This window comes from Dendrobates tinctorius, unplaced genomic scaffold (genome assembly GCF_039654945.1).
Source record: "Dendrobates tinctorius isolate UK_male_01 unplaced genomic scaffold, ASM3965494v1 ptg000107l, whole genome shotgun sequence".
In the NCBI taxonomy this organism is placed as follows: domain Eukaryota; kingdom Metazoa; phylum Chordata; class Amphibia; order Anura; family Dendrobatidae; genus Dendrobates; species Dendrobates tinctorius.
In genome coordinates, this window is record NW_027361775.1 from 21890841 (window position 1) to 21917522 (window position 26682).

A 26682-nucleotide genomic window follows, 5' to 3' on the forward strand; every position below is an offset into this window, starting at 1 on the left:
ACAAAAAAGTGTCTGGTGATGCAGACAGACTTTGACTGGAAGGCCAAAGCCCAAGGCCGATATACTGACCGCTGGGAGCGGCCTAACGTAAATATGATGCCGTATGACTCCCAGAACAGACGGAGATGGTCCTCTCGACTTGTAGGGCAAGGTGACATGGGTGCCCGGTCTCGATCATGTGATAGGCGCCGATGGGCGAGATTTGTGACGTGCTTCCGGCACGATCGTGTTAATGCTGCAGTTAGAGATTGACCTGCGGCTTTTAGGGGCACATGTCAGCTGTCACATGCCATAAAAGATGAGTGCTCACCACCAGAGCCCGCATCAAATCCCGTGATACGACCCAGGATGCATCTATCTAGGTCGTGAAGGTGTTTAATGCTCAGGGTCGTTTAGTGCAAGCAAATATAAGAAACTCTGTAATGCTGTCATGGTTAAAAGTTTGGCACTTTTAAAATTATTCTAGAAAATGAAGCATTTCTCCCAGAAAATTATTGCAATTACACGTCTTTTCATACAAAAGTTTATTTCATTTGTGTGTTTTGGAACAGCACAAAAAAATGAGAAAAAAAGGGCAATTTGGACATAATTTCCCCCAAAACCCCCAAAATGGGCAAGACAAAATTGTTGCCACCTTTCCAAAATTGTGGGTAAACAACTTTGTGATGTGATGCTTGTTCAAACTCACATGTGGCAAATATGAAAGGTATGGTCATTATATCATACCTGAAGCCAAATAAAAAGGGGAAACGTTCACTCAATCTTTGCATTGTGTGTCAGTTTGTCCCACACTAAGCACAGAAAACAGAAAGAGGAGAAGACAACTGTGGACTTGAGAACCAAAATTGTTGAACAACATCAACAATCTCAATGTTACAAGTTCATCTCCAGAGATCTCGATATTCTTATTCCACGATGCACAACATAATCAAGAAGTTTACAACCCGAGGCACTGTTCCTAATCTTCCTAGACATGGACAGCAGAGAAAAACTGATGAAAGGTTGTGACGCAGGATAGTCTGGATGGTGGATAAGCAGCCCCAACTTCCAAAGAAATTCAGGCAGGCTCAGGGTGCATCAGTGTCAGCACATACTATCTGTTGACATTTGAATGAAATGAAATGCTATGCCAGGAGAACCAGACCCTACTGCTGACACAGAGACATAACAAAGGTGGACTGCAGTTTCCCAAAACATAAGTCAAAATAGTTCTGGGAAAGCATCTTGTAGACAGATGAGACGAAGATAGAGCTTTTTGGTAAAGCACATCATTCTACTGTTTACCGAAAACGGAATGAGGCCTACAAAGAAAAGAACACAGTTCCTACAGTCAAATATGGTGTAGGCTCAAAGATGTTTTGAGGTTTCTTTGCTGTCTCTGGCACTGGGTGCCTTGACTGTGTGCAAGGCATCATGAAATCTGAAGATTACCAAAGGATTTTGGGTTGCAGCAGAAAAGTGACCCCAACATACATCAAGAAGCACCCAGAAATGGGTGGAAACAAAGTGCTGGAGGGTTCTGAAGTGGCCAGCAATGATTCCAGATCTAAATCCCACTGAGCACCTGTGGAGAGATCTTAAAATTGCTGATGGGAGAAGGCACCTTTCAAATATGAGAGACCTGGAGCAGTTTGCAAAAGAAGAGTGATCCAGAATTGTAGTTGAGAGGTGTAAGAAGCTTGTTGATGGTTATAGGAAGTAATTGATTGCAGTAATTTATTCCAAAGAGTGTGCAACCAAATATTAAGTTGAGGGTGCCAACAATTTTGTCCATTTATTTTCGGGATTTTGTGTGAAATTAAGTCCAATTTGTCTTTTTTTCTGTTTTTTTGTGATGTTCCCAAACACACAAGGGAAATAAACATGTGTATAAAAAATGTGTAATTGCAATTATTTTCTAGGAGTAGTTCATTTTCTGGAACAGTTTTGAGTGCCAACACTTTTGACCATGACTGTATATCCCATAAGAGTAATATTTATATTTTGTACACTTATCAGCCACTTCTTCTCCCCCTGCTTCCTGAACTTATCAATCACTAAAAAAAACCTACAAAAAATTTATCTCATCTGTCTTGCCATGTCAGCTCAGCGCACTGAGGGATCAAATAACAGCTGGTTATTGAAGCCTATGGAGAGCACGGAGGAGGACGAAGAAGAAAGTGGCACAGTCATACATAGATGATGCTGCTGCTTTTTAGAAAGTGCTCTATCTCATCTCAGTGATAGATTCACAACTTTACTTTTCAGTACTGCCGTAAAATAAACTGTCCTCCATGCTATTGCTGTTTCTAAATATGTCTTAAATAAATCCCTCATATTTCTGTGTACTGTATATAGAAGTATATATCATCTAGTTTTCACCCTCTAGCTCAGAGACAATTGAAAATTAGAGAATTCAGAGGAGAAAATTGATAAAAAAATGTAAGTCATCTAAGAGCCAGAAATATTGTTAATCCTCATGTAAAAACACAAAAGCTTATTCTGAAAAATCCAATGACAGGTACACTTTACATGTGGATGACTGAACATCTGATTCTGAAGTGTGAACTCTAGAGCCATATGCACAACATGTGAACATTGAACAGAAATCTGGTTTAATGCTGTATAAAAGTTTGCAAGATGTTTACAAAACTTGAAAATGTTGTGACTTTTTGTGCAGTATGCGAGCTCCGCCAACTTTTTGAATAGTTATCAGAGCTTAGTGGAGGGTAATGTGGTGTAGAAGTGGGGATAAAGGGGTTGTTCTCTTTCATTTAAATTCCCCCTCTGGCTGTAGATTGCTATAAAAAAAACAAACTGTACTCACCTTCCTCAGGTCAACCGGCGACTCTCTAAAACAGATCCCGGTGTCTGGCGTTGGTTGCAGCACTGACATCACATTGACAGCGTAACGGACAACCATTGGGCTCAGCGGTTTCAGAGGTCCACTGTAGACATAATGTCCTGTTCAGACCAGCAGAGCCCACTGACTTACTGCTGCACTGTCACCGGTCGACCAGGGGAGGGCAAGTACAGTGAGTTTGTTTCTTATAGCAACTGCAGGTACGGGAGAAATGTAAATTAAAACACAAAGTAGCTTAAATTAAAACAGAAATGTACTCCAGCCAGAGACTAGAGTACATTTCTGACACTGGCGTATGGTAGCTGAAAGATATTCATTAAGAGGAGCCCACCCATTAATGAATTTGACGTATCTTACTACTGTGGGCTCTTCATCAAAACTGGCATACAAAAAGCCAGTCTTAACAATTAAACCCTGCAATGTTCAGAATTTTCTTTAGAAAAAAAATATGAACTTTGTAGCAACAAACTTTATTTTAAAAATGAATAGAAACATGGGAACTGTAGACGTTGAGCAGGGAGGAAGGCTTCATATGTTCTGTATCTTGGACAGAAATGAGAACTCCATCCACCTAGTTCTGAGTGTACTAATAACAGACATTGCCTAATACTTAATTACTATATTTCGTCCTCATTCAGAGAATGCTACGTTTAACTCTAGCAGTGAGGCGGAGATGAAGACACAACGGTTTTATCTCTCCTGTCTGAAAGAGCAGAAAATTGAGGAGCTGAAAGAAAAACCTCTCACTGACCTCATAAAGAAGGTGACATCCTAAGCTTTCACACTTATACACCGCGGGCCTTTTTTTCCTACCTTCTTTCTATAAAATCTAACAAAACAGGAAAGGTCTTATATGATTGCTGCTTTTATTGTCTATAGTCTGCAGCCTCACGTTTAATAGGAGCCAGAGCTGTGTGCAGTAAATGCTCATATCCCAAGGCTGTGGCTACACTGTGACCAGCGGCTGTTGTAGGACTCCAATCACATCATGGATTTTTCCATGCCATACTTTTAACAGAATTGAATGGGTAAGGGCACTAAAGGTAGCCATCTAACAGAGATTTAGCAGTCATCTGTGTATGACAGGCCTAGCAAAAAGAAAGGTCACCATTTAGTTTAAGATCTGGTGTCTGTATTTATGTCATTCTGGCTATTAATTTAGAATTAGTGTAATGGCTGATCATTTTTGTGGGTGAAACAGTTGTTCCCCTGAAAAATCAAGAAATTATTCAATGAGCAATTTTAAAACTAAGGTCCGCATTTGGCCTCACCATCAAGGGGATTCCCAATTACCACCTTCATGCAGCAGGGTTGGATGCTTGTGTCGCTTATGTCACAGATCAAGCTGAATAAAGGGGTTGTCCCATGAACAAAGAACATTTTAATTCATAGATATTGGAATAAAAATATGTTTCACAACTGGACATGTAAAAAAATGTTCCTGTGCTGAGATAATCTTATAAATGTGTCCCTGCTGTGTTCTCTGTAATGGCTGTGTCTGACTGAGCAGGAACATGGTTGGCACTTATCACTGCTCCTTTCTGGTAGGTAAAACATGTTTTTAGACAGGCAGGGAAATGTTTTACCTCATAGAAAGAAGGCTGATCCCGTGCTGTCCTGTCTGTATACTATTTTGCTTCCTCCCTTGCCCATGAGATGTGGTATGTTCAGACCATGGGTGGGATTTAGTTTTTTTAACAACAGGTTCCCTATTTGTGTTAGGAAACCACAGCCATTAAAAAATCCACACCCATTAAAAAGCCACATCCATTTTTGCTAGCCATGCACATTTTCACATACATTTTCCTCAACCACAAAATACAAGTTATGGTAACTAAAAGTAACCCTTCTTACCCCACCTGTAACTTCATTTATAGTCTCAATACCTCCTGTCCAGCACACATTGTCCAAGCAAGTCATTTCTTCTATCTGATGGATAGTTTTAAAGGGTTTTCTACAAGTTTTGAAAATTAGTACTAAAGGAACTCTGTTCAAATTAGAAAGGATGAACTCCTGTCCATCTGTCATCTCGACTGTCTGCTGTAAATAATCTCTGGCCTCAGCATAAAATATGTGCAAAATAACATCCCACCATGACCAGACTACATATTACCTCCACATAGTGACCAAATGATATCACATACAGGGAACAAGTACTGCCACCCCATGACCAAACCAGATATTGCTTCCACCTTGTGACTGAATAATACCACATACAAGGGATAAATACAGCCACACAATGACCAGACCACATATTACTACCACATAGTGACCGAATAATACCACAAACAAGGGACAAATACCACTACACCATGGTCATAACACACATTACCTCGCACATAGTGACAAAATACTACCACATACAAGGGACAAACACCGCCACATCATGACCAGACCACATTGTTGTGAACACTTTTGACCTGGCTTCTGAGTTTGGGCTCCCTCTGGTGGTTGCTGAGGGTAATGGAGCTGGTCTACCTGACAGAAGTCAATCACCTGAGCAGGATGATTGGAGGTTAGGTGTTACAGACTGGGGAGGTTTAAGTGAACAACCTTCCCTCAGCTCTTGCCGGTGATTTGGTTTGCTTCCTGAGCACATTTTGAAGTCTGCTTGTCTCCTGCATCTTTCAGATAAGTTATTTGTCTTCTTGAATCTTTTTTTGCATTGGATCCATTTTTGCTTGTCTCTGATTTTTGCTTAGCTGATGTCAGTTCAGCCTGGTTCCCTGTTGGGATCTGTGCTGGACCCTGTTCCATATGCCTCAGCGTATGTTAGTCTTTTTAGTAACCGGTTCACACCACAGTTCTGATTTAGTGGGGGAGAGGTCGTGTGGCCTCAGTATTTTTGCATATCAGACGTGTTGGATTTTTCTTAGGGTTTCTTGCATGATTGCAGACAGTATCCTTTCCTGTCCTGTTCTATCTAGACAGTTTGGGCCCCATCGTTTGCTTACTCTATTCTCTGCCTGTGTTTTATGCTTCATCTTGTCTCACCGGCAATATATGTTCGGGAGCTATCTATTCCTTTTGGGGTTCTACTCCGGGGCAGTTTAGCTTTACCATTTCTCTCTTTAGGCTTAGTTAATTCTGTGGCTGTGCCGAGGCGTCTAGGGCATCGTAGGTACGTCCCACGGCTAATTCTAGTTGTGTTGTCAGTTTAGGGGTCTGCAATCCTCTAGCTACCAACATCTCTGGTTATCTGGATGCCTAGTCTATTTCCCATGGTCCTCCTCGGTTACCTAATCATAACAGCACATATTACCACCACATAGAGACCGAATAATACAATTTACAATAATACCGCCACACATTGACCAGACCAGATATTACCTCCCACATAGTGACCAAATAATACCACATATTACAGACAAACACCACCACACCATGACCAGACCAGGTATTACTTCCAACGCAGTGACCGATTAATACCACATACAGGGGATAAATACCACCACACCATGACCAGACTAGATATTACCGCCCACACAATGACCAAATAATACCACATACTACAGACAAATACCGCCACACCATGACAAGACCACATATTACCACCACATAGTAACTGAATACTACAATACTGATCATTAATTAAAAAAACAATACTGATAACACAAATATTACCATAAGTGCCATTATACACAGGAGTTTTGTATATAGTATACAGTGTATAGTGTACAGGTAACACACGAGTGACATTATACACCCGATATATATAGTGTCAGTGTACAGGTAATACAGTGATCACCAGAGGCATTATTCACAGCAGCACTGTATTTATTATCAGTGTACAGGTAATACAGTGATCACCAGGTACATTGTATACAGGAGCTCTGTATATAGTGTCAGTGTATAGGTAATACAGGGATCAATGGCATTATACACAGGAGCTCTGTATATAGCGTCAGTGTACAGATAATACAGTGATCACCAGTGGCATTATACACAGGAGCCCTGTATATATTGTATAGTGTACAGGTAATACAGGCATAACCAGTAACATTATACACAGAAGCTCTGTATATAGTGTATAGTGTACAGGTAATACAGAGATAGCCAGTGACATTATACACAGATGCTCTGTACATAGTATATAGTGTAAAATGTACCTGTATAGGTGTAGAAGGGAGGACTGGGCTGCCAGGGCTGCTGAAGTAATGGGTTCGGAACTGCTGGGGCCGCATCTCTTATTGCTGGAGGGAATGCAATTGCAGCCGGACTGTCGGTAACCTGGGTGAAGGGGGCTTGGCCAAAGTGAGCAAGCTAAAAGGGGCTGCGTGGGAACGGAGGAGAGTTTCCTGGCAGAATCATAATCAGGTGCGTATCGCAGCTGCAGTGAGGAGAGTGATAGGTTGCAGCTGCAGAGACAGGGTGGCAGCGTGAGAGACTCACCCATACCGGCGGGTGCGCAGAGGAGAGTGCGATGGACAGAACTTCGCGGTATGGACGTCTGAGTGTCGGCTGAAATCCAGGGAGGCGCACGCCGGGCATAGTATTGCAGCGCAGCCATTCAAATGACGGCTGTTACCGAGAGACAAGCCGAGTGGAACTTTGGGTAGAGCTCGATTCTATTGCTCCGCAGTTACATGGACTAGGGGCTCAGTGGGCAAAACCGGAGACTGCCCGCTGCCGCCTGAAGGACGCCTGAAGACACTGCACCAACCGCCCCCGGTATTCTACTACCCACGGGACCTTCAGAGAGTGACAGGCTGTGAATCCATGATAAGTGAAACTGTTATCCAAAGACTGTCTAGTTAAACAACCATTATTCAGTTAAGTTATTGTACCCCTTTTCCCTGCTATCTCCCTGCAAGGAGCTTATTGCTGTTGAATAATTAAATATAGTTAATCCATGCTCTACAGCATTTGTGTTACTGCATCCCAGTACCTGCTTATTACATTGGCAACACACTGACTCACCAGTGACATGGGTAGTTGAAGTGATTCATCTTCTATTTTCTTCTTCATCCAGCTTATACCGCCAGCACTTCTTCCACCCAGGACTAATTTCTGAAGTAAATAACACGCAGTCATCAATAGCTGATCACTGCTAGAGCACATTCCCACTTTTCTGCGACTTCTACACTTCACCGGATGAAGAAAAAAGTGACATAGTGACACCCTGCATAGCATCGGGACCTCCCCTTCCCTATTGAAAACAGTATCCTCAAAAATAAGATATATCACAGCAGTAATAATATCCCTTAATTAACTCCTTCAGTAATAATATTCCTTATCCTAGCCCATTTCTGTAGTAATGTCCTCGATCCTAGCACCTTTCTGTAGTAATGTCCCCATCCTGGGCTCCTTCCTGTAATGTCCCCCATCCTGGCCTCTTCCTGTAATGTCCCTCATCCTGGGCCCTTTATTTAATTATTTATCTCTTCCTGGACCCCACATGTCACCATCCTGGCCCATATGTCTCCATCCTGGCCCCATATGCCTCCATCCTGCTCCTCATATGTCTGTCTTCCAAAAGAGTCCTCTTCCTTCTTCATATGTGTCGCGAACGGGCTGGTGAATGGCAGTTGTGTCATACGCCGGAGACGTGCTCAGGAAGCTGGTGGCTTTCTGTACCACAATACATTTAAACTGAAGACTGCGGGCCAGCGAACCAGATCATGGCAACGCTTCTTGCCGGTTCAGGGAACCAGCTGCACTTTCCCTCGAACTGAAGAGAACCAGCTGACTCCGACCCCTGGTTCAGACCACGTTCCTGCATGGTAAGACACAGCCATCACACAGTACACAGCAGGAGCACATTTATAAGATTATCTCAGCTCAGGAACATTTCATGACACATCCAAATATGGAAGTTATTTTTATTCCAAGATCTAGTCATTAAAAGGACTATTACATCTTGCTAAAATGTAGCAAATCCCAATCTTTTTTCCATACATTTGAAGCATCAGATTTAGTCGCTGAATCTTTTTCCGTCTACCAATAACTAGTTTCCTATCTCACCTGTGAGCTGGTGTAAGTATTTATGTAGCTTTGTCTATTAATTCAGAATAATTGTAATGGCCATGCGGTTTTGTGAGTGAAGACCAACTAGTTTGCCTTTCATTATATTTAAACTTCATAACTATGGTAATTATTCTGTATTTGTAAAGTCCACTGTTTGTTAATGTCTTTTTTTCTTAAAGGTTGGTGGATGGAACATATCAGGTAATTGGCGGGGTGAAAGTTTTATGGCTGTGCTGAAAACTGTCTCGGGGACATACAGAGCGACACCGTTCTTCAGTGTCTTTGTAAGCGCAGATTCCAAGAGCTCAAACAGCAACATAATCCAGGTACACACACTTGTTGGGATGGTAGGTGGGAATGATGCTGCATACAGTAAATGTTTGGCACACTGCAGACTTTGCTGGTAATCTACCACAAATCAATATCACCACTGTTTGAAACAGCCAACGCATATCCATATGACCAGAAGAGGACGTACAGAACTGGTCTTGTCTTGGAGTTGGTGACCACTGTGGCCATTGATTGTCTGCCAATCATTTGTCTGCTGGACGAGGTAACAAAGACTGACGGACCACATGGGCAGTGGTCGGAGAGGTGTGGTGGGAAAATAGTGGTATTCATATATTGTTATATATTGTTATTTTTATTGCTGTTTATTTTTTTTATCATACAAAAAAATGAAGATTCCACAGCTCTTGATTTTTGCTGCATATCAGTGCTCTCATTAACCCAATGTACAGTAAGCTATCTTTATCTTTGCTTTAATTATTGTATTATCTTTAACATTGTTACTTATGACTTGTATATGAACTGTTGAATTGTAAAGCGCTGCGGAATATGTTGGCGCTATATAAATAAAGATTTATTATTATTATTAACTGCAACACAGCTCTATTCACAATACCATGCAAAGCAGATAAATGAGAGTGTCACTGTGCAGGGAAAAAGCCGCAGAGACCTTGGTGCTTAAGTTCTTGAAATTACAGGGGTCCAGGAGTCTTACAGGTTGGGCACCCACTAAATATAATGATATTGCAGTAATATGATGTAACATTATACTGTACAATTAAACACAGTCAATATATCTCTCTATTGAAGGAAGGGAAATGTTTATAAATGCAGAGAAGTGTAGAACGGAATGAAAGGGATGAATTGATTTCTAGGCGAATCCATAAGATGATCAGTATAGGACAGTGTAATTCTCAGGCTGAGATAATTACTAAGGTTATCGTTCTAGAACCACAGATGACTTCAAAAGAAGGTGTGTATGTTCAAGAGAGAAGAATGGAACAGGTGTTCAGTAGTAGGGGGAATGTAAGAATAGATGTTGGAAAAGTGGCAAAGTTTATGATATTAAATGCTGTTGAGGTTGGAAGAGACTGTAGAAGTAGATATATAAAAATAGGAATGGTGGAATAGAGAGGGACAGTGACAATGAATGCAATAAAAAGCTTCATGAAGACTGAGCAATGACAATAATAGTATTAAAGCTTTACAGTAAACTTTACAGTTCTTATGGCTTTAAAAGCTTTTTTCATTGGTAAATATATTGCATATCAAGCATCTCTTTCTTCTCCAGGTAGATCAATCTGGACTCTTTCTTCCATCAAGAGACTATTATCTAAATAGGACAGCTAATTGGAAGGTCAGTCACCATGTTAGATGCTGCTTGTGCCTCTAGACCAAACAAATTCTCCATTAATATAAGCACACTGATCTTATATTTTCTTGCTATATTGGTATTTCATGTTATATCGGTTTTATTACTTTGTGCTCAGTAGAGAGCATAGATTTTCACTGTGACTGATAAAGCCGGTGCTTTATTTCTCTTTCCAGGTGCTCGCTGCGTACCAGCAATACATGGTAGATGTGGCGATGCTGCTTGGGGGCTATCCTGGCTCAGCGGAAGTACAAATGACCCAGATTCTGGAACTCGAAACGTTGCTAGCCAATCTCACAGTTCCACAAGATGAGCGCCGAGATGAGGAAAAGATTTATAATCGCATGACAGTGGCTGAACTGCAGGTGAGTCCTGTTCAGAATGTCGTTAAGTATAATACACTAAAACACAATACTTCTGGGGGGAGGTCTTCTCAAGGTGGACAGTATACATAATGATGATGATGATGAATTTTATTATTTTTAGTTTTATTACAACATTGTTGTTTTTCAATCCAAAAGGTTAATAACCCTGAATATTTAAGAAAGTAAAAGTGGGATTTTGTCTTTTTTTATGAGAATATCTATTGTACCTGTGCAGAATTATTGGGCAAATATTAGTGTGCAGAATTATTATGCAACTAAATAAAAACTATAAATGTTCCCATCTTAATTGTTTATTTTCATCTGTTAAAGTGAGAATAATAACAAAAAGAACCCTCAAAAACAAATTTCTGATATTTAAAAAAAACAAAATAACCAATATAGCCGCCATTCTTTTCAATACGTCATAAGCCTTACATCCGCAGAGTCTGTTAGTTTCTTAATCTCTTGACAATCACTTTTTTGGGCAGCACCAACCACAGCCTCCCAGACACTTCTCAGAGAGGTCACTGTTTTCCTTCACCATAAATCTCCCATTTATGAAGGGCCCACAAGTTCTCAATAGGGATTAGGTCAGGTGAGTAAGGGGCCATGTCATTATTCTTTCATCTTAAAGACCTTTATTGGCAAGCAAGCAGTGGAGGCTTTGATGTATGAGACGGAGCATTGTCCTGTAGAAATACCATGGTTTTCTTGAAAGATGCAGACTTTTTCTGCATCACTCCTTGAATAAAGTGTCTTCTTAATACTAGCAGAATGTTTGTAAGTTGATTTTGAGTCTATCTTCAATGTGAAAAGATCCAACTAGTCTAACTAGCTAATTTTTAATAACACCAGCCCACTGCAGTATCCCACCTCCACCTTGCTGTTGTCGGAGTCAAAGTGAAGATCTGTGCCTGTTACTGATCGAGCTACAAGCCCATCCACTTGGTCCATCAGGAGTCATTCTCCTGATCAGTCCAAAAAATCTTTGAAAAACCTGTTTGCAGATATTTATTGATGATTCAACTTCAGTGTCCTGTTCAGGGGTGGTTTAGTTTCAGCCTTTCTTACCTTGGCAATGTCTCTGAGCAGTGAACACCTTGTACTTCTGGGCACTCCAGGCAGGTCGTCGTTCAAGAATATGTCAGCACTGGAGGATAATGGGTTCCTGGTCATTTCACATCTGATTCTTCTTAAATCTTTGCCAGTTAATATGCCTATTTTTTTCTTCTTTTTTTTTGCATCCCTGTTGACTATTTGCATCTAAACTTTTGATGGCTCTCTGATCATGTCCCTCTGCAAGACTTAACAATTTTTGACTTTTCAGAGTCAGTTAAATCTAATTTTTGGACATTTTGCCTGAAAAAAAAAACAAGCTGCCTAATAATTCTGCACACCTTGATAGAGGTGCTGATATCCTTAGGCCTCATCCTCCTGCTTTACAGAGATACACATTCCCTAATCTGCTTCATCCAATAAGCATTCAAGGTTATACAGCTTGGAGTTGGAAAATATGTATAAAAATGTTGATATGGTCAAAATACTCACTTACCTAATAATTGTGCGCATACTGTATATAGTGGAAACTGAAAATTACTTGAAGTCTGCTCTGTATGAGGGGGGAAGTCTACTCATAGAGGTGGTCTTTTGGAGAGGTTTTATAGTACACTGTTCAGCTATTATACACAACAGTAAATTAAAGGGTTATCTCAAGTTCTTATAAAGTTCCAAAGGCCTTGTAAAAACTAGCAACTTTGCAATTTACCCCTTTATTAAAAAACTCTGTATTTTCAAGAATTTCTTGAGGGATTTTTAATTCTATAGTGTATAACTCATTGCCTAAATTAAAGACTGATATTGCCTCTGCTAGCAGCCTGGGAGAGCGATCATTTAGGGTATGTGCACACACTGCGGATTCTGCTGCGGATCCGCAGCAGTTTCTGCTGCGGTGTACAGTACCATTATTCCCTATGGGAAATGGAAACCGCTGTGCAGACGCTACGGAATTTTCCGTGCTGATTACCTGCGGTTTCTAAACCGCAGAAAGAATTGACATGTCAATTCTTTCTGCGGATTCCTATCTCCACCATTGTGGAGATGGTGAAACCGCAGGGCCAAACCGCAGGATAATCTGCAGATAAACCGCAGGTCTTTTGACCTGCAGATTTATCTGCGGATTTTGCAAAATCCGCGTGGATGAATCCGCAGCAGATTCCGCAGCGTGTGCACGTATCCCTAGGACTAGAGATGTGACTGTGACACTGCTCCGAACTGTCAATCTTCAGGAGCGCACCGCCCCCATCAAAGTAGGAAGCTGGTGGCCTGTGAGAGGTGCGTTCCTGAAGAAAAAAAGTTCAGTCAACCCCATTAAGCACACACTTTATAGCTCTAAGATTCGATGTCATAGTAACAATTGTCTTATATTTTACAGACCCTAGCACCTGCATTTGACTGGATGGATTATATGTCCTTTGCGCTCTTACCTTTGGATATCAATGACACAGAGCCTGTGGTGGTTTATGGCAAGGAATATCTACAGCAAGTGTCAGAACTAGTAAACACCACCGATCCAGTGTAAGATACGTCTCTTAAGTCATTTTAAAGCAGTTTTTATTTAGATGAAATTCACTTTATATTTAGCCCTATGTCTACTATTCCATATTATTAGCACAATAGGCCTGATTCATCAAGACTGGCGATGTTCATGCCATTCTTGATGAGAGATGTGCTGGGGTCAGATGCAAATAATTCATGAAAAGGCATACACCTCTTCATGAATCAGGTGCACTGGATGAGTGGCTTGCACCTCTGTGTGTGCCTCTACACATATCCTACTACAGTTCCTGCTGAAGTAAGATTTTTTTGTGTAGTGAATGTGCCGCAGCTCATAATGAATTTGACAAGCAGCAGTCGCCACGCCCCATCCCACCCCAACTCCGACCGCTTTGTAAAGGTCGTGTGAAAATGGCATGAAAATTGACAAGCAGCAGTCACTACGCTTCGTGAGAACTCCAAAAGTTGTAATGTTTTAGTTTAGTCTTGCATTGTGCCAAAATTATGCATCGTTTAAAAGCATTTTATGCCAGAATACCAGAGTAAAAACTTTGATGAATCAGGCACAATAACTTTCAGTTATTACATTATCCACCCTTTAATGTATATATATGATGGGAATGAGGGTTATTATTCAAGTGGCCTTTTTATCTGGGGCAGTGTTGCAGCTTCCTGCACAGCCAGGAGCAGAGAACAGGGCTAGGAGAACTTTGAATAAGCCCCTTTTTCTAAGGATTTTTCTGGTTTCACACAGTTGGTTCACGATATACAGTATGAAAGATTTTTGTAGGAATACATTAAAACTCCTTTCTTTTGTAAAGTAAGCCAATATGTCACTGCGGTACTGTGACAGTGTGGAGCCAGAACACTGCAGCGTCTGATTGCTCCTACCCCGGCACAGTCGCACTCAGAAAAGAAATAATCTTTGCAAAAGAGTCTTTGAAGAAAATTTTTTTATGATTTTTAATTCCTGTGAGATTTTTCCAATAGATCAAATAATGAAACACCGCAAACAAAAAGAAATATTCCAAAGGTGAGTATTATATGGTTACGTTTCGACCTAATCCTAGGTCTTTCTCAAACCATACTGCAAAAGAAGACGTAGAAGATAATTACAACACTGAACTAGGTGAACAAAGTATCAAAAACAACTGGAGATATAATTATATACAAAATAATTATATACAAAAAATAGTAAAAAAAAAGGGTTAAAAGAAGGGGGGGGAGGGGAAGGGGGAAGGGGTTTGTTGAAAAGACCCAATATATACAGCACATGTTCGGGTATACAGAACAAATGACAACATAGGGATCTATAAAATACCCAAGAAGATGCCCAGTTGGTCAGGGGGACAGAAACTGGAGGGTGTCACAGGCTATTGGCAAAAGTTAATATACACTCACTGGCCACTTTATTAGGTACACCTGTCCAACTGTGTGTTAAGACTTAATTTCTAATCAGCCAATCACATGGCGGCAACTCAGTGCATTTAGGCATGTAGACATGGTCAAGACAATCTCCTGCAGTTCAAACCGAGCATCAGTATGGGGAAGAAAGGTGATTTGAGTGCCTTTGAACGTGGCATGATTGTTGGTGCCAGAAGGGCTGGTCTGAGAATTTCAGAAACTGCTGATCTACTGGGATTTTCACGCACAACCATCTCTAGGGTTTACAGAGAATGGTCCGAAAAAGAAAAAAAATCCAGTGAGCGGCAGTTCTGTGGCCGGAAATGCCATGTTGATGCCAGAGGTCAGAGGAGAATGGGCAGACTGGTTCGAGCTGATAGAAAGGCAACAGTGACTCAAATTGCCACCCGTTACAACCAAGGTAGGCAGAAGAGCATCTCTGAACGCACAGTGCGTCGAACTTTGAGGCAGATGGGCTACAGCAGCAGAAGACCACACTGGGTACCACTCCTCTCAGCTAAGAACAGGAAACTGAGGCTAAAATTTGCACAAGCTCATCGAAATTGGACAGTAGAAGATTGGAAAAACGTTGCCTGGTCTGATGAGTCTCGATTTCTGCTGCGACATTCGGATGGTAGGGTCAGAATTTGGCGTAAACAACATGAAAGCATGGATCCATCCTGCCTTGTATCAACGGTTCAGACTGGTGGTGGTGGTGTCATGGTGTGGGGAATTTTTTCTGGGCACTCTTTGGGCCCCTTGGTACCAATTGAGCATCGTTGCAACGCCACAGCCTACCTGAGTATTGTTGCTGACCATGTCCATCCCTTTATGACCACAATGTACCCAACATCTGATGGCTACTTTCAGCAGGATAATGCGCCATGTCATAAAGCTCGAATCATCTCAGATTGGTTTCTTGAACATGACAATGAGTTTACTGTACTCAAATGGCCTCCTCAGTCACCAGATCTCAATCCAATAGAGCATCTTTGGGATGTGGTGGAACGGGAGATTCGCATCAGGGATGTGCAGCCGACAAATCTGCGCCAACTGTGTGATGCCATCATGTCAATATGGTCCAAAATCTCTGAGGAATGCTTTCAGCACCTTGTTGAATCTCTGCCACGAAGAATTGAGGCAGTTCTGAAGGCAAAAGGGGGTCCAACCCCTTACTAGCATGGTGTACCTAATAAAGTGGCCAGTGAGTGTATATAAGACATTATGCTTCATAAATAATATGACAGGGGGGTGGTGGAAGCAAGTGGCAAACACAGAAAAGTATGGCAGGTATACTCTGTACTGACCTCAATAGAAGATTCAAGGTAAACAGCAGGGAGATTAATTGCAAAGTCCCAGTTAGGGGGCTGTGGAGGAAAATAAAGGTGATGAGGTAAAGGGAATGGAGGGAAATCAGGACGCCAAGAAGTGCTATTGTACTGACCTGGTAGCGTGTGGGAGGCAGGAGTCTGTGGTGATGTGAGTGAAAGGCTCAAAGAACCCGATTTATAAATGTTCACAGTCAGTGAGAGGCTGGGGGTGAGGCTTGGAAAGCATGGGGAGAAGTGGCCAAGTGGAACAAGAGCTATGCAGGGTCAGAGCAGGAGAGGGCCTGGGCACCTGTGAGGCTTGCAAATGTAAACAAAGAGCACGTTAGCTCTCGGCGGCGCCTGCTCAATGGGGACATTTGTTGTGAGGAGTAAGGGTACCGTTACACATAGCGATGCACCAGCGATCCCGACAACGATATGGATCGCTGGTGCATCGCTAAGTGGTCGCTAGTGAGCTGCCACACAGGCAGATCTCACCAGCGACATCGCTGGGGTCGGGGGTCGCTACTTACCTGTCAGACGCGGCGATCCTGACGTCCTCCCGCCCGCGTCCACGTGTCGCTCGTCGGCGCCACAGGAAGCCCAGCAGGAAGCGCCCGACGAGAAATGATCCCTATGTTGTCATTTTTTCTGTATACCCGAACATGTGCTGTATATATTGGGTCTTTTCAACAAACCCCTTCCCCCTTCCCCTCCCCCCCTTCTTTTAACCCTTTTTTTTACTATTTTTTGTATATAATTATTTTGTATATAATTATATCTCCAAGGGGGCGTGGCATGGCGAGCGAGGAGTGAGGACGCATGTAAGAGAGCTCCCGCTCCCGCACCGGTGACCGACCCGAACAGAGCCCAGCATACTCACCCCACCTTCCGATGTCGGCTAGGAGGACCAGGGGGAATACGTCCGCGGGCCCCTCAGCACCCGATAGCACTCCCGGAGGCATCTCCCGCTACCTTATAGGAGCGGGAAGAAGGAAGGCCGCGGGCGCCATGACAGGAGTGGAGACCGGAGCGCAGCAGGCCCCGCCGCCACCAGGAAGTAAGGTGCAGGCGGGAGGAGAGAGATCTGGTGAGACGGCAGACAGAAGGGGACCCCCTGGGAGGAACGGGGGCACATCCACGGGGGCCCAGCAGGCAGTGAGACTCTCCCCTCCAAATAAATACTCTGGGGCCCAGGAGACCCGTCAATCACAGGGGCACCACGCGGATGGTTCCGCGCAGACACAGGTCGGCGGATCAGATAGGAACCCCGGGGGGATGAATGCAGAACCTCCCGCGTCACAGAGAGGCGGCAGTGTCCCCCCAGACGTCGACATGGCCACCGCAGTTGTCCCTGCAGCACTAGGAGCAGCGGACCCCATGATGATGGACACTGCAGCATCAGATATACAAAATAATGCAACCCGCCGACCAGACGCACTCCCAACACCGCAACACGGGAGATCACCCTCTTCCACAACAGGGTGCTCCGCAACACCCATGGGAGCTGATTTCAGTCTATTATACAATAAGATAAAAGATATCCCGACGAAGCAGGATATGGAGCAGTACATTGCTCGTTTGGAATGCTCCTATAAGGCTGAACTTTCCGTACTAAGAGATGATATTCAACAATGTGGTGAGAAAGTGGAATCTCATGACCAGCTTATAGCCTCCCTGACCGAAAGAATGGAGGCTCAGAAAGCCGCCACAGCCGCACAAGCAAGACAGCTGCAAACTCTAGCAGAAATGCTGGATGATTCTGAGAATAGGGGACGCAGAAATAATATAAGAGTAAGGGGATTGCCTGAATCTATACCCCCCCAGGAGTTGAACACCACTTTGAGAGATATTTTTAACTCGGTACTAGATAGGCCTCAGGATGCCCCACTGGAACTGGATCGTGCCCACAGGTCCCTGGGCCCGCGTCCCGGCGAGCAAGATCCACCGAGAGATGTGATATGCCAGGTTCACAAGTATCAACTTAAAGATGCGGTCATGGGAGCAGCCAGGAGAGCAAAATCCATAAACCACTTGGGATCTCGTATACAGCTCTTCGCAGACTTGTCCAGATGGACACTACAGAGACGCAGAGCTCTCCGCCCCCTCTTAGACGAATTACAACGACGCGGCCTTCCCTATACTTGGGGATTTCCATTCTGTCTTCGGGTTCGGAAGGGAGGTAGAGTGCATTGTTTGAGCCATCCTAGCGGAGTTCCGGCGTTCTCAGCTGCCTTGGATCTAACGGAGGTGGATATACCTGACTGGCCACCCCTGCCATCATACTATAGACTTGAAGGTCTCCAAAGAGGCCAGAACCCTCAGCAGCAACGTCGTCGCAGGGGTCGGCCCAATGGTCCAGGGCACATGCACCCGGTAGACGACGAGGCTGGATAGTATGCCTGGTGCTGAATTGCAGGTGGTCCTGCGGTGTTATGTTTTGAGGGATAACTTGCAGTCTAGAAGGTTATATTGGTTCTGAGTTTAAAAGCGAAGTATTCATAATACTATCAGTGTTGTTGATATCGAAAATAGTTAAGAATTGGGGTATGCTTCACTAGCCTATAATTAGATAATATACGTATATTCTCTATCTGTTCAGTCCTCGTTATAAAGGGAATACGATGGTTAAATCATTACGGGGTCGGGAAACGGGGGAGAAGGTGTCTCCAACTCCTCTTTTTGCTGTACACTTAACCCCCGGAGGCGCTGTTTTGCCATCAAGGCACGCAGCTGTTATATTTTACCTCCAACAGGTTTTCCTGGAGTGTGCTTATTTACACTCGTATAGTTAAAATTTCCTATTTCTTTGTCTTCTTTCTCTTTTTCCTTTTTCTAACTTCGCGTCTACTTTCTTTGTTAATACCCACTCCCTTCACTAGCTCTCCCTCCCTCATCAACAACGGGCGTAGGACTCCGAAGCCGATCCATCTTGTTAGCCGTAACCTGCATCCTTGACCACACGCTGCGTATACAATGTCGGGTAAGACCACTGTACAAAAGATAACATTGGGCTCTTTGAATACTAGAGGCTTTAATACTCCGCAGAAGCGGTCACATATTTTACATGGTATGCATAAGAAAAAAAGTAAATATAGTAATATTGCAAGAGACACATTTTAAAGTCGGACACATCCCTAATATTCACGACCGACACTACACGACATGGTTTCATAGTGCTAACCCGGATTTACGCTCCCGCGGGGTATCTATAGCGCGCCATAAATCTCTCCAGCATAACATATTGGACACCTTGGTCGATACGGAGGGCAGATACGTGCTTTTGAAAATTCAAATTTTTTCAACCACATATACTATAGCGGGTTGGTACGCTCCCGGCCGGGACCAAATACGAGCTGCTAGATCTTTCCTGAAGATCGTGGCTGAGTTTGCTGAGGGGGTGGTCATACTGGGAGGAGACTTTAACATGACTCTTAACCCGACTCTAGACTCCACGGCAGCGAAGTCATATCTTTCATATCGTCAGCTATCCTCACTGAAAAGGGACCTCCAGGATTTGCGACTCACTGACGTCTGGAGACTTTGTAATCCCAATGAAAGAGACTATACTTTCTTTTCCACACCGCACAACTCTTATGGGAGGATTGATTTCTTTCTCCTTAGCCACTGTGCATTGGCCTGGAACCCGAGACCTTCTATCGGGAGTTTTCTATGGTCGGATCATGCTCCAGTGTTTCTGGACATTAGCCCTCCTGACTCGGGGCTGAGACAGTGGACGTGGAGACTGAACGATAATCTTTTAAAAGATAATACTTGCGTGGCCGACATCAAGTCTACCATAGAGGACTTCTTACAAGACCATGCACATGACACCACTGCCATCCCTGTTAAATGGGAGGCCCTTAAATGCGTTCTTAGAGGGGTTCTCATTAAGCATGGATCTCGCTTGAAACGAATAAAAAGTAAAGAGATTACAGACTTGACAGAAAAGATACTGACGTTAGAGACGAAGCATAAAACGGACAAGGACACGGAAACGCTGATTGACTTGATCAAATACAGAGACGATCTGAAGTCCCTACTGAGTGAAAAATACTGACACCACAGAAATCGCTTCAAAAGTATATTATACGGTCAAGCTAACAAATGTGGACGTCTACTGGCCAGGTTCTTGCATCCGCGTAACCAGACTACATACATCTCTTCTCTACAGCAAAAAGGGGGTCGAGCGACGTCAAACCCGACAGAAATTTTGGACATATTGAGGAGTTACTATCACACATTATATAATATTGGTGGAGATTGTCCCCCTCAGTCACCTTTGGATCCTCAACCATGCATAGAATCTTATATTCACGACACCGCCCTTTCCACACTGGCCACGGACTTAACTATCTCGTTGGATTCGGACTTTACGACAGAGGAGATTGTTGAAGTCATCCAAAACACTCCGGCTGGTAAAAGCCCAGGACCGGATGGGTTTTCCCCTCATTTCTATAAGATGTTTCAGGAACAACTTAGCCCTATTATGACGGGGGTATTTAACTCCATCACAGCTGAGTCCCCGTTCGCCCCACAGTCTTTAGAGGCTTTTATTACGGTGTTGCCGAAGCCGGGCAGGGACCCTAAATTAGTAACAAATTACCGCCCAATATCTCTCATCAATGTTGATGTAAAATTATACGCCAAAATACTGGCAAATCGACTGGCTCCTCTCTTGCCTTCTGTAATACATTCAGATCAGGTGGGGTTTGTGCGAGGAAGGGAGGAGAGGGACGGCATAAGTAAGACCCTCAACTTGACTGCCTATGCTAAATCGAAGTGTAAACCGTTGGTTGTACTGTCGATGGATGCGGAGAAGGCCTTTGACCGTGTGCACTGGGGCTTCATGTTTTCGGCCCTACGACAGCTGGGCCTGGGGAACCGTTTCCTGCATAGGGTCGCAGCCCTATACTCTGGCCCGTCGGCCAGGGTCAAGGTAAATGGAGCAATGTCGGGCTCTATGACCATTGGGAACGGGACCAGGCAAGGGTGCCCTTTGTCGCCCCTTCTATACGCGATAGTTATGGAGCACTTGGCAGTGGCGATCAGGAAGAACCCTAGTGTACACGGTCTATGGGTGGACGATATTCATTATAAAGTCTCTCTTTATGCGGATGACCTCTTAGTGTATATATCCCAGCCACACATAACCCTCCCATCATTGATGGAAGAGTTCCAAAAATACGGAGAGGTCAGTAATTTCAAGATTAACTTTCAGAAAACTGAAGCCCTAAATATATCCCTAGGACAGACTGTACTTACAAGACTTATGGGAAATTTCCCCTTTCGGTGGAAGACTGGGGCCATTCAATATTTAGGCATTCAAATCCCTACTGACACGACCGACTTATATAAATTAAATTATGTGCCTTTGTTGGAGTCGACTCTGAAACAGTTGAGGGAATACGGACGGAAGAACATCTCATGGTTTGGCAGGATGAATTCATTTAAAATGGACATTCTTCCTAGGTTTTTATATCTATTCCAGGCGGTCCCGATAGTGCCGCCGAAGACATTCTTTCAGACCATTAGATCTGCGTTAATCCGCTTTATCTGGCAGACATCTAAACCTCGTCTTAAATATTCTATTCTAACCGCCCCGAAACCCAGAGGTGGAGCGGGCCTCCCTGACCTGGAACTCTATCACAGAGCTTCCCTACTTGCACGTCTGTTTGACTGGCAGTTCGGTCATCATTCTAAACAATGGGTTCAATTGGAACAGGCATCTTTCGGCGTCCCATTGTGTCATCTCCCGTGGATCAGACGTACTGAACAGGTTGCAAATGACTAACCAACAGGTTTCTTGACTCGAGAAGTTCTACAGGTCTGGAATCGTGTTAAACATAAAAAGAAACTGATCAGTAATTTGAACCCACTGTCACCGATATTTGGTAATCCGGACTTTCCCCCAGGGTGTCACAGAGACCAATTTTTAGGTTGGCATAGGAGTTCTGACTTACGACTGGGACAGATACTAGTAGACGGAAATTTTCCGACATGGGATGCCTTACGGGAAAAGTTCCCTAGTAGGTCACTCTCCTGGTTGGAATATAACCAGTTGAGATCGTTTATACGGGGACGTTTGGTTGACCGTGCTTCTCGCCCTCCCATGACGCGGTTGGAAGCTCTCTTACAAATGCAGGACCCTCCCTCACATTTGATTTCCTTTTTATATAAGGAACTTCACTCAGGGGAATCGGAAGGGGTTCCAAGTTACATCCGCGCATGGGAGGAGGAGATGGGTTGCAAGTTCTCGAAGGAGGACCTTGACAAAGCTTTTCTTTATACACATAAAATGTCTCCGGCCGGGGGCGCTCAAGAGAAAAATTATAAGATACTGACTAGGTGGTATCTGTCCCCCGTTAGATTGAAGTCCATCTTCCCGACATTGGATGATACATGCTGGCGCTGTGCAATGGAGAGAGGCACGCTATACCATATATGGTGGCAATGCCCTGCTATACGACCCTTCTGGGAAGGGGTGTTTCGGGCCTACCAGGAGATCTCTGGGAAATGTGTCCTTCCCTCCCCACAAATTGCCATTTTATCAATTCTCCCGGGTTCCATATCCACACAAAAGAAGAGCCTTCTCCGGTTTTGTATTACTGCAGCAAGGATGGTGATCCCACGCCACTGGCGTACAATGACAAAGCCAACTATAGCAGAGTGGTTATCAGAGTTTATAGACATTTTTCGTATGGAGGAGTTGATGGCTGAATTGGAGGGAGATAATTCCCGTTTGATTCGAACATGGCAGCCCTGGATCGTGTTCAGGGAGACGCCTGGACTACTTCGATTGACCGAAAATGTTTCTTAGAGGCCGGCTCGGAGGTCTGAAACCCATCCCCCTGTCCCCCCCCTTTTTTTTTTTTTTCTCTTCTCCCTTCCTCTCTCTTTCCTTCTGCTTTTCTCCCCTTTCCCTCTTTATCTATACTCCCTGTGAGTTATCCTTTTCTTTCTGTTTCCTCTCTCTCTTTGATATTAGCAATACACCCTCACAGGTTATGGGCAAACTGTTGGCGAATCCGGTATGGCTTGGTGTATAACCGTGTATAATACTGTATCTTGTATCTTGTACCTTATGTCTTGTATGTTATATGTTATAATCTTTTCAACTCTTTTCAATAAAAATAGATTCAACATAATTATATCTCCAATTGTTTTTGATACTTTGTTCACCTAGTTCAGTGTTGTAATTATTTTCTACATCTTCTTTTTCAGTATGGTTTGAGAAAGACCTAGGATTAGGTCGAAACGTAACCATATAATACTCACCTTTGGAATATTTCTTTTTTGTCTGCGGTGTTTCATTATTTGATCTATTGGAAAAATCTCACATGAATTAAAAAAATTTTCTTCAAAGACTCTTTTGCAAAGATTATTTATTTTCTGAGTGCGACTGTCCATCCATTTACTACTGTCTGTGGTCTATCCACGCTCAGTCAGCACCTCTCTTTATAGCAAGAGTGCGCGTCTTTTTTCTTCTACCTACCCCGGCAAAGTTAGCCTCTCCTTTCCCTGTATAATCTGGACTCTGTTACAAATCCTTGTCAGAGCAAGCATTTGCTGCATGGCTAACGGAGGGAGAGGAGTGCTTATGAAAAGGAGAGTTGGAGTAGTTATTAGTGACTGTTGCTTGGTTTGTATGTGTAGTAATTCCTTATCCTTCTCTATTTTGGTTTATTCCCCTACCTTCATACCACGGTGCATTCCTCTGTTATATGTAAGTGTTATATGTAAGTGAATATTTTGAATGCCTGGAGTTTTCTGTTAACCCTTGTTTGTACTGCCTTGTTTGTAGGGTTGGTGTACTACAGTGCACAGTAGCGCCCCTCTTCCCTGAGTAGGGTAAGAGAACAGATGGAGGACTAACTCAGGAGATAGGGCATCTTCACCTTCAGTAGTATCCCGGGGAGTAGGGTGAGCCAAGGCGCCCCCTAGTGTTAGAGACAGGGAAGGAGCCACTGGTCCTGGGTCACCCAGCAGCTGTGTCATGACACAATACTTAAGCTTTCATTATTAAATGGCATATCAATGTCACCCTCTGGGGTCTCCCAGCTGTCCCCAATGGCATATGTAAAAAAAAAAGATTGAGCACAGGCTCTAATACACCTATAAAAGTGTTAGTAGAAATTGCTGAGTGTTTGACCCAATGCCATCTTGTGTTCATTCCCATCTTAAAGCTAATTACATTACCTGATATTTATTAAATCCTGAGTTCACATCTTTTTTTTCAGACATCCACCTCCTTTAACCAGTGCGACTAATTTTCTCTCTCTTACAGTATACTAAACAATTACTTGATTTGGAACCTTGTCCAGAAGATGTCCCCCAGTCTAGATTCTCGTTTTGAGAAAGCCCAAGACAAATTACTTGAGTCACTTTATGGGGCAAAAAAGGTATGTCTGACAATTTTGTATGAATCAGAGCTCCGGCGTTTCAGTGAAAAAATAGTTTGAAGATAATAAGCACCGTTCCAGATTTCTCTCATGTGGGTAGAGCGATACCTGTCAATCACCTAGAACGGCAATGGGAAAAGTCAACTGGAGGTGGCGCTGGTCTAGTCTGGTCTCTGGCCAGATCTTAAAACCATACTTTCACTGAGACTGTAGAGCGTTTCAGAGAAAAGTATATCTGTCTTCAATCATGCAGCCCGGCTTTGATCCTGTCCATCATCCTGCACCAATTGAAAAAACTGCACGCAAGAAAGTTTTTGTGGAGGTTTGGAAGAGGATGATGGACAGTTCTGGTTACATTCACCTACATCAGCAGCCATTTTTAGAATAGGAGAGTCATGCAGTCTAAGGCTAGTTTCACACTAGCGCATGGAGGAGCTGTGGAGGGATACGTACTTCCACTGTGAAGCTCTGCCCACGGCCGCACCTCCTCCGGTCAGCTCCACCTCCGTCGGCATGCGGCCTGCTTACCCTATCATTTGCATTAGGTAAGCAGGCCGTGCCGACGTATGCGGATGCCTCCGCATGCATCATTTTGACAGTGCGGCGACCTGCGCCGAATGCAACGTGTTGCATTTTGGTGTGGTCGCCGCACCGTCAAAACGACGCATGCGGAGGCATCCGCATACATCGGCATGGCCTGCATACCTAATGCTAAAGATAGGGTACGCAGGCTGCATGCCGACGGAGCTGACCGGAGGAGGTGAGGCCGTGGGCGTAGCTTCACGGAGGAAGTCCGCATCCCTCCACAGCTCCTCCTCCGGTTTCCTCCCACATTACAAAGGGAATATAGATTGTGAGCCCCATCAGGGACAGTGCCAATAATGTGTGTAAAGTGCTGTGGAATTAATGGTGCTATATAAATGAGTAAATAAAATGTTGAAGGATTTATTGTTATAAATATTTTTTATATAATGTTGCCTAATATTGTTATAAATAATCTACAAAACTATGAAGTCATGACCTTCAAAAAATAAATCAAATGTACATTTTATTATGAATATTTTAAAACATATGAATATTACATTCTGAACTGAGACTTTCTCTTCATCGTCTGAACATCTTTTTTTCTTTTTGTTTTTTTCCAAAACCTACTGATTGCAACAGAACCGATCTTTTTTACTGCTAGACACACATTTTCTTTATGTTGCAGTCCTGCACTCCTCGCTGGCAGACCTGCCTGTCCAATACAGATGACACACTTGGTTTTGCCCTAGGATCTCTGTTTGTTAAGTCTACATTTGACAAGAACAGTAAAACAATTGTAAGTAAGACATTATTATCTAAAAGTCTTTTGTGAAAATTGATATTATGCTTGATTTCACCGTTTTTCAGGCAGAGCAGATGATCTCCGAGATTCGATCCGCTTTTGAGTTCACATTGGGAGGTTTAACATGGATGGATGAAAAGACGAGGAGAGCAGCAAAGGAGAAGGTGGTTAACTTTATTAAAAAATAAAATAATTATATCAAATGTATAAGGTAAACACAGAAAATATGTCTGACCAAAAATGTAAAGAATTTTGAAAAAAGAGGCCTGTGTTCACCTCCAAAGCAGGTGGAATTGTGCATTATGATGAGCTACTACAAAGCGACCATATACTATTCTTTCACAGGGACCTTTTCTCTATGTCTGCCACTGACATACTGTATAGGTTTGTTATTCAGTGTAACTTGTATTTTATTCATTGAAATCTCTTGTGTTTTTATGAATATGAGTCCAACTTTCATCCATGATCTTTTTATTACTAACAAACTTTCCTTCCTCGCCATCACCGAAACCTGGCTCACCTCCTCTGACACAGCCTCTCCTGCTGCACTCTCATATGGTGGATTCCACCTTTCCCACACCCCCCGCCCCAGCTGCAAGCATGGTGGAGGAGTTGGTTTTCTCCTGTCAGATAACTGCTCCTTCACCCCAATCCCACTGCCGCCCTCTGTTACCCTCCCTTCCTTCGAGGTGCACTCTGTGCGCATCTACTCCCCTTCCAACCTCCAACTAGCTGTCATATACCACCCTCCAGGGTCAGCCACCACCTTCTTTGACCACTTCACTACCTGGCTACTTCATTTCCTTTCCACTGATATCCCCACTATCATCTTGGGCGACTTCAACATCCCCA

The 26682-nt window shown here is 43.4% G+C and overlaps 1 protein-coding gene across 2 annotated transcripts in view; it reads left to right on the plus strand.

Moving 5' to 3' along the window:
* ECE2 (endothelin converting enzyme 2) overlaps positions 1–26682 on the plus strand; it is a 141258-nt gene that overhangs the window by 54855 nt on the left and 59721 nt on the right. For both annotated transcript variants that reach the window (XM_073589236.1, XM_073589233.1), the window contains exons 5-12: positions 3481–3605; positions 8989–9135; positions 10389–10454; positions 10646–10834; positions 13266–13408; positions 24389–24503; positions 25714–25824; positions 25896–25994. In XM_073589236.1, the coding sequence (XP_073445337.1) occupies positions 3481–3605; positions 8989–9135; positions 10389–10454; positions 10646–10834; positions 13266–13408; positions 24389–24503; positions 25714–25824; positions 25896–25994 (995 nt within the window). The remainder of the gene's footprint in view (positions 1–3480; positions 3606–8988; positions 9136–10388; positions 10455–10645; positions 10835–13265; positions 13409–24388; positions 24504–25713; positions 25825–25895; positions 25995–26682) is intronic.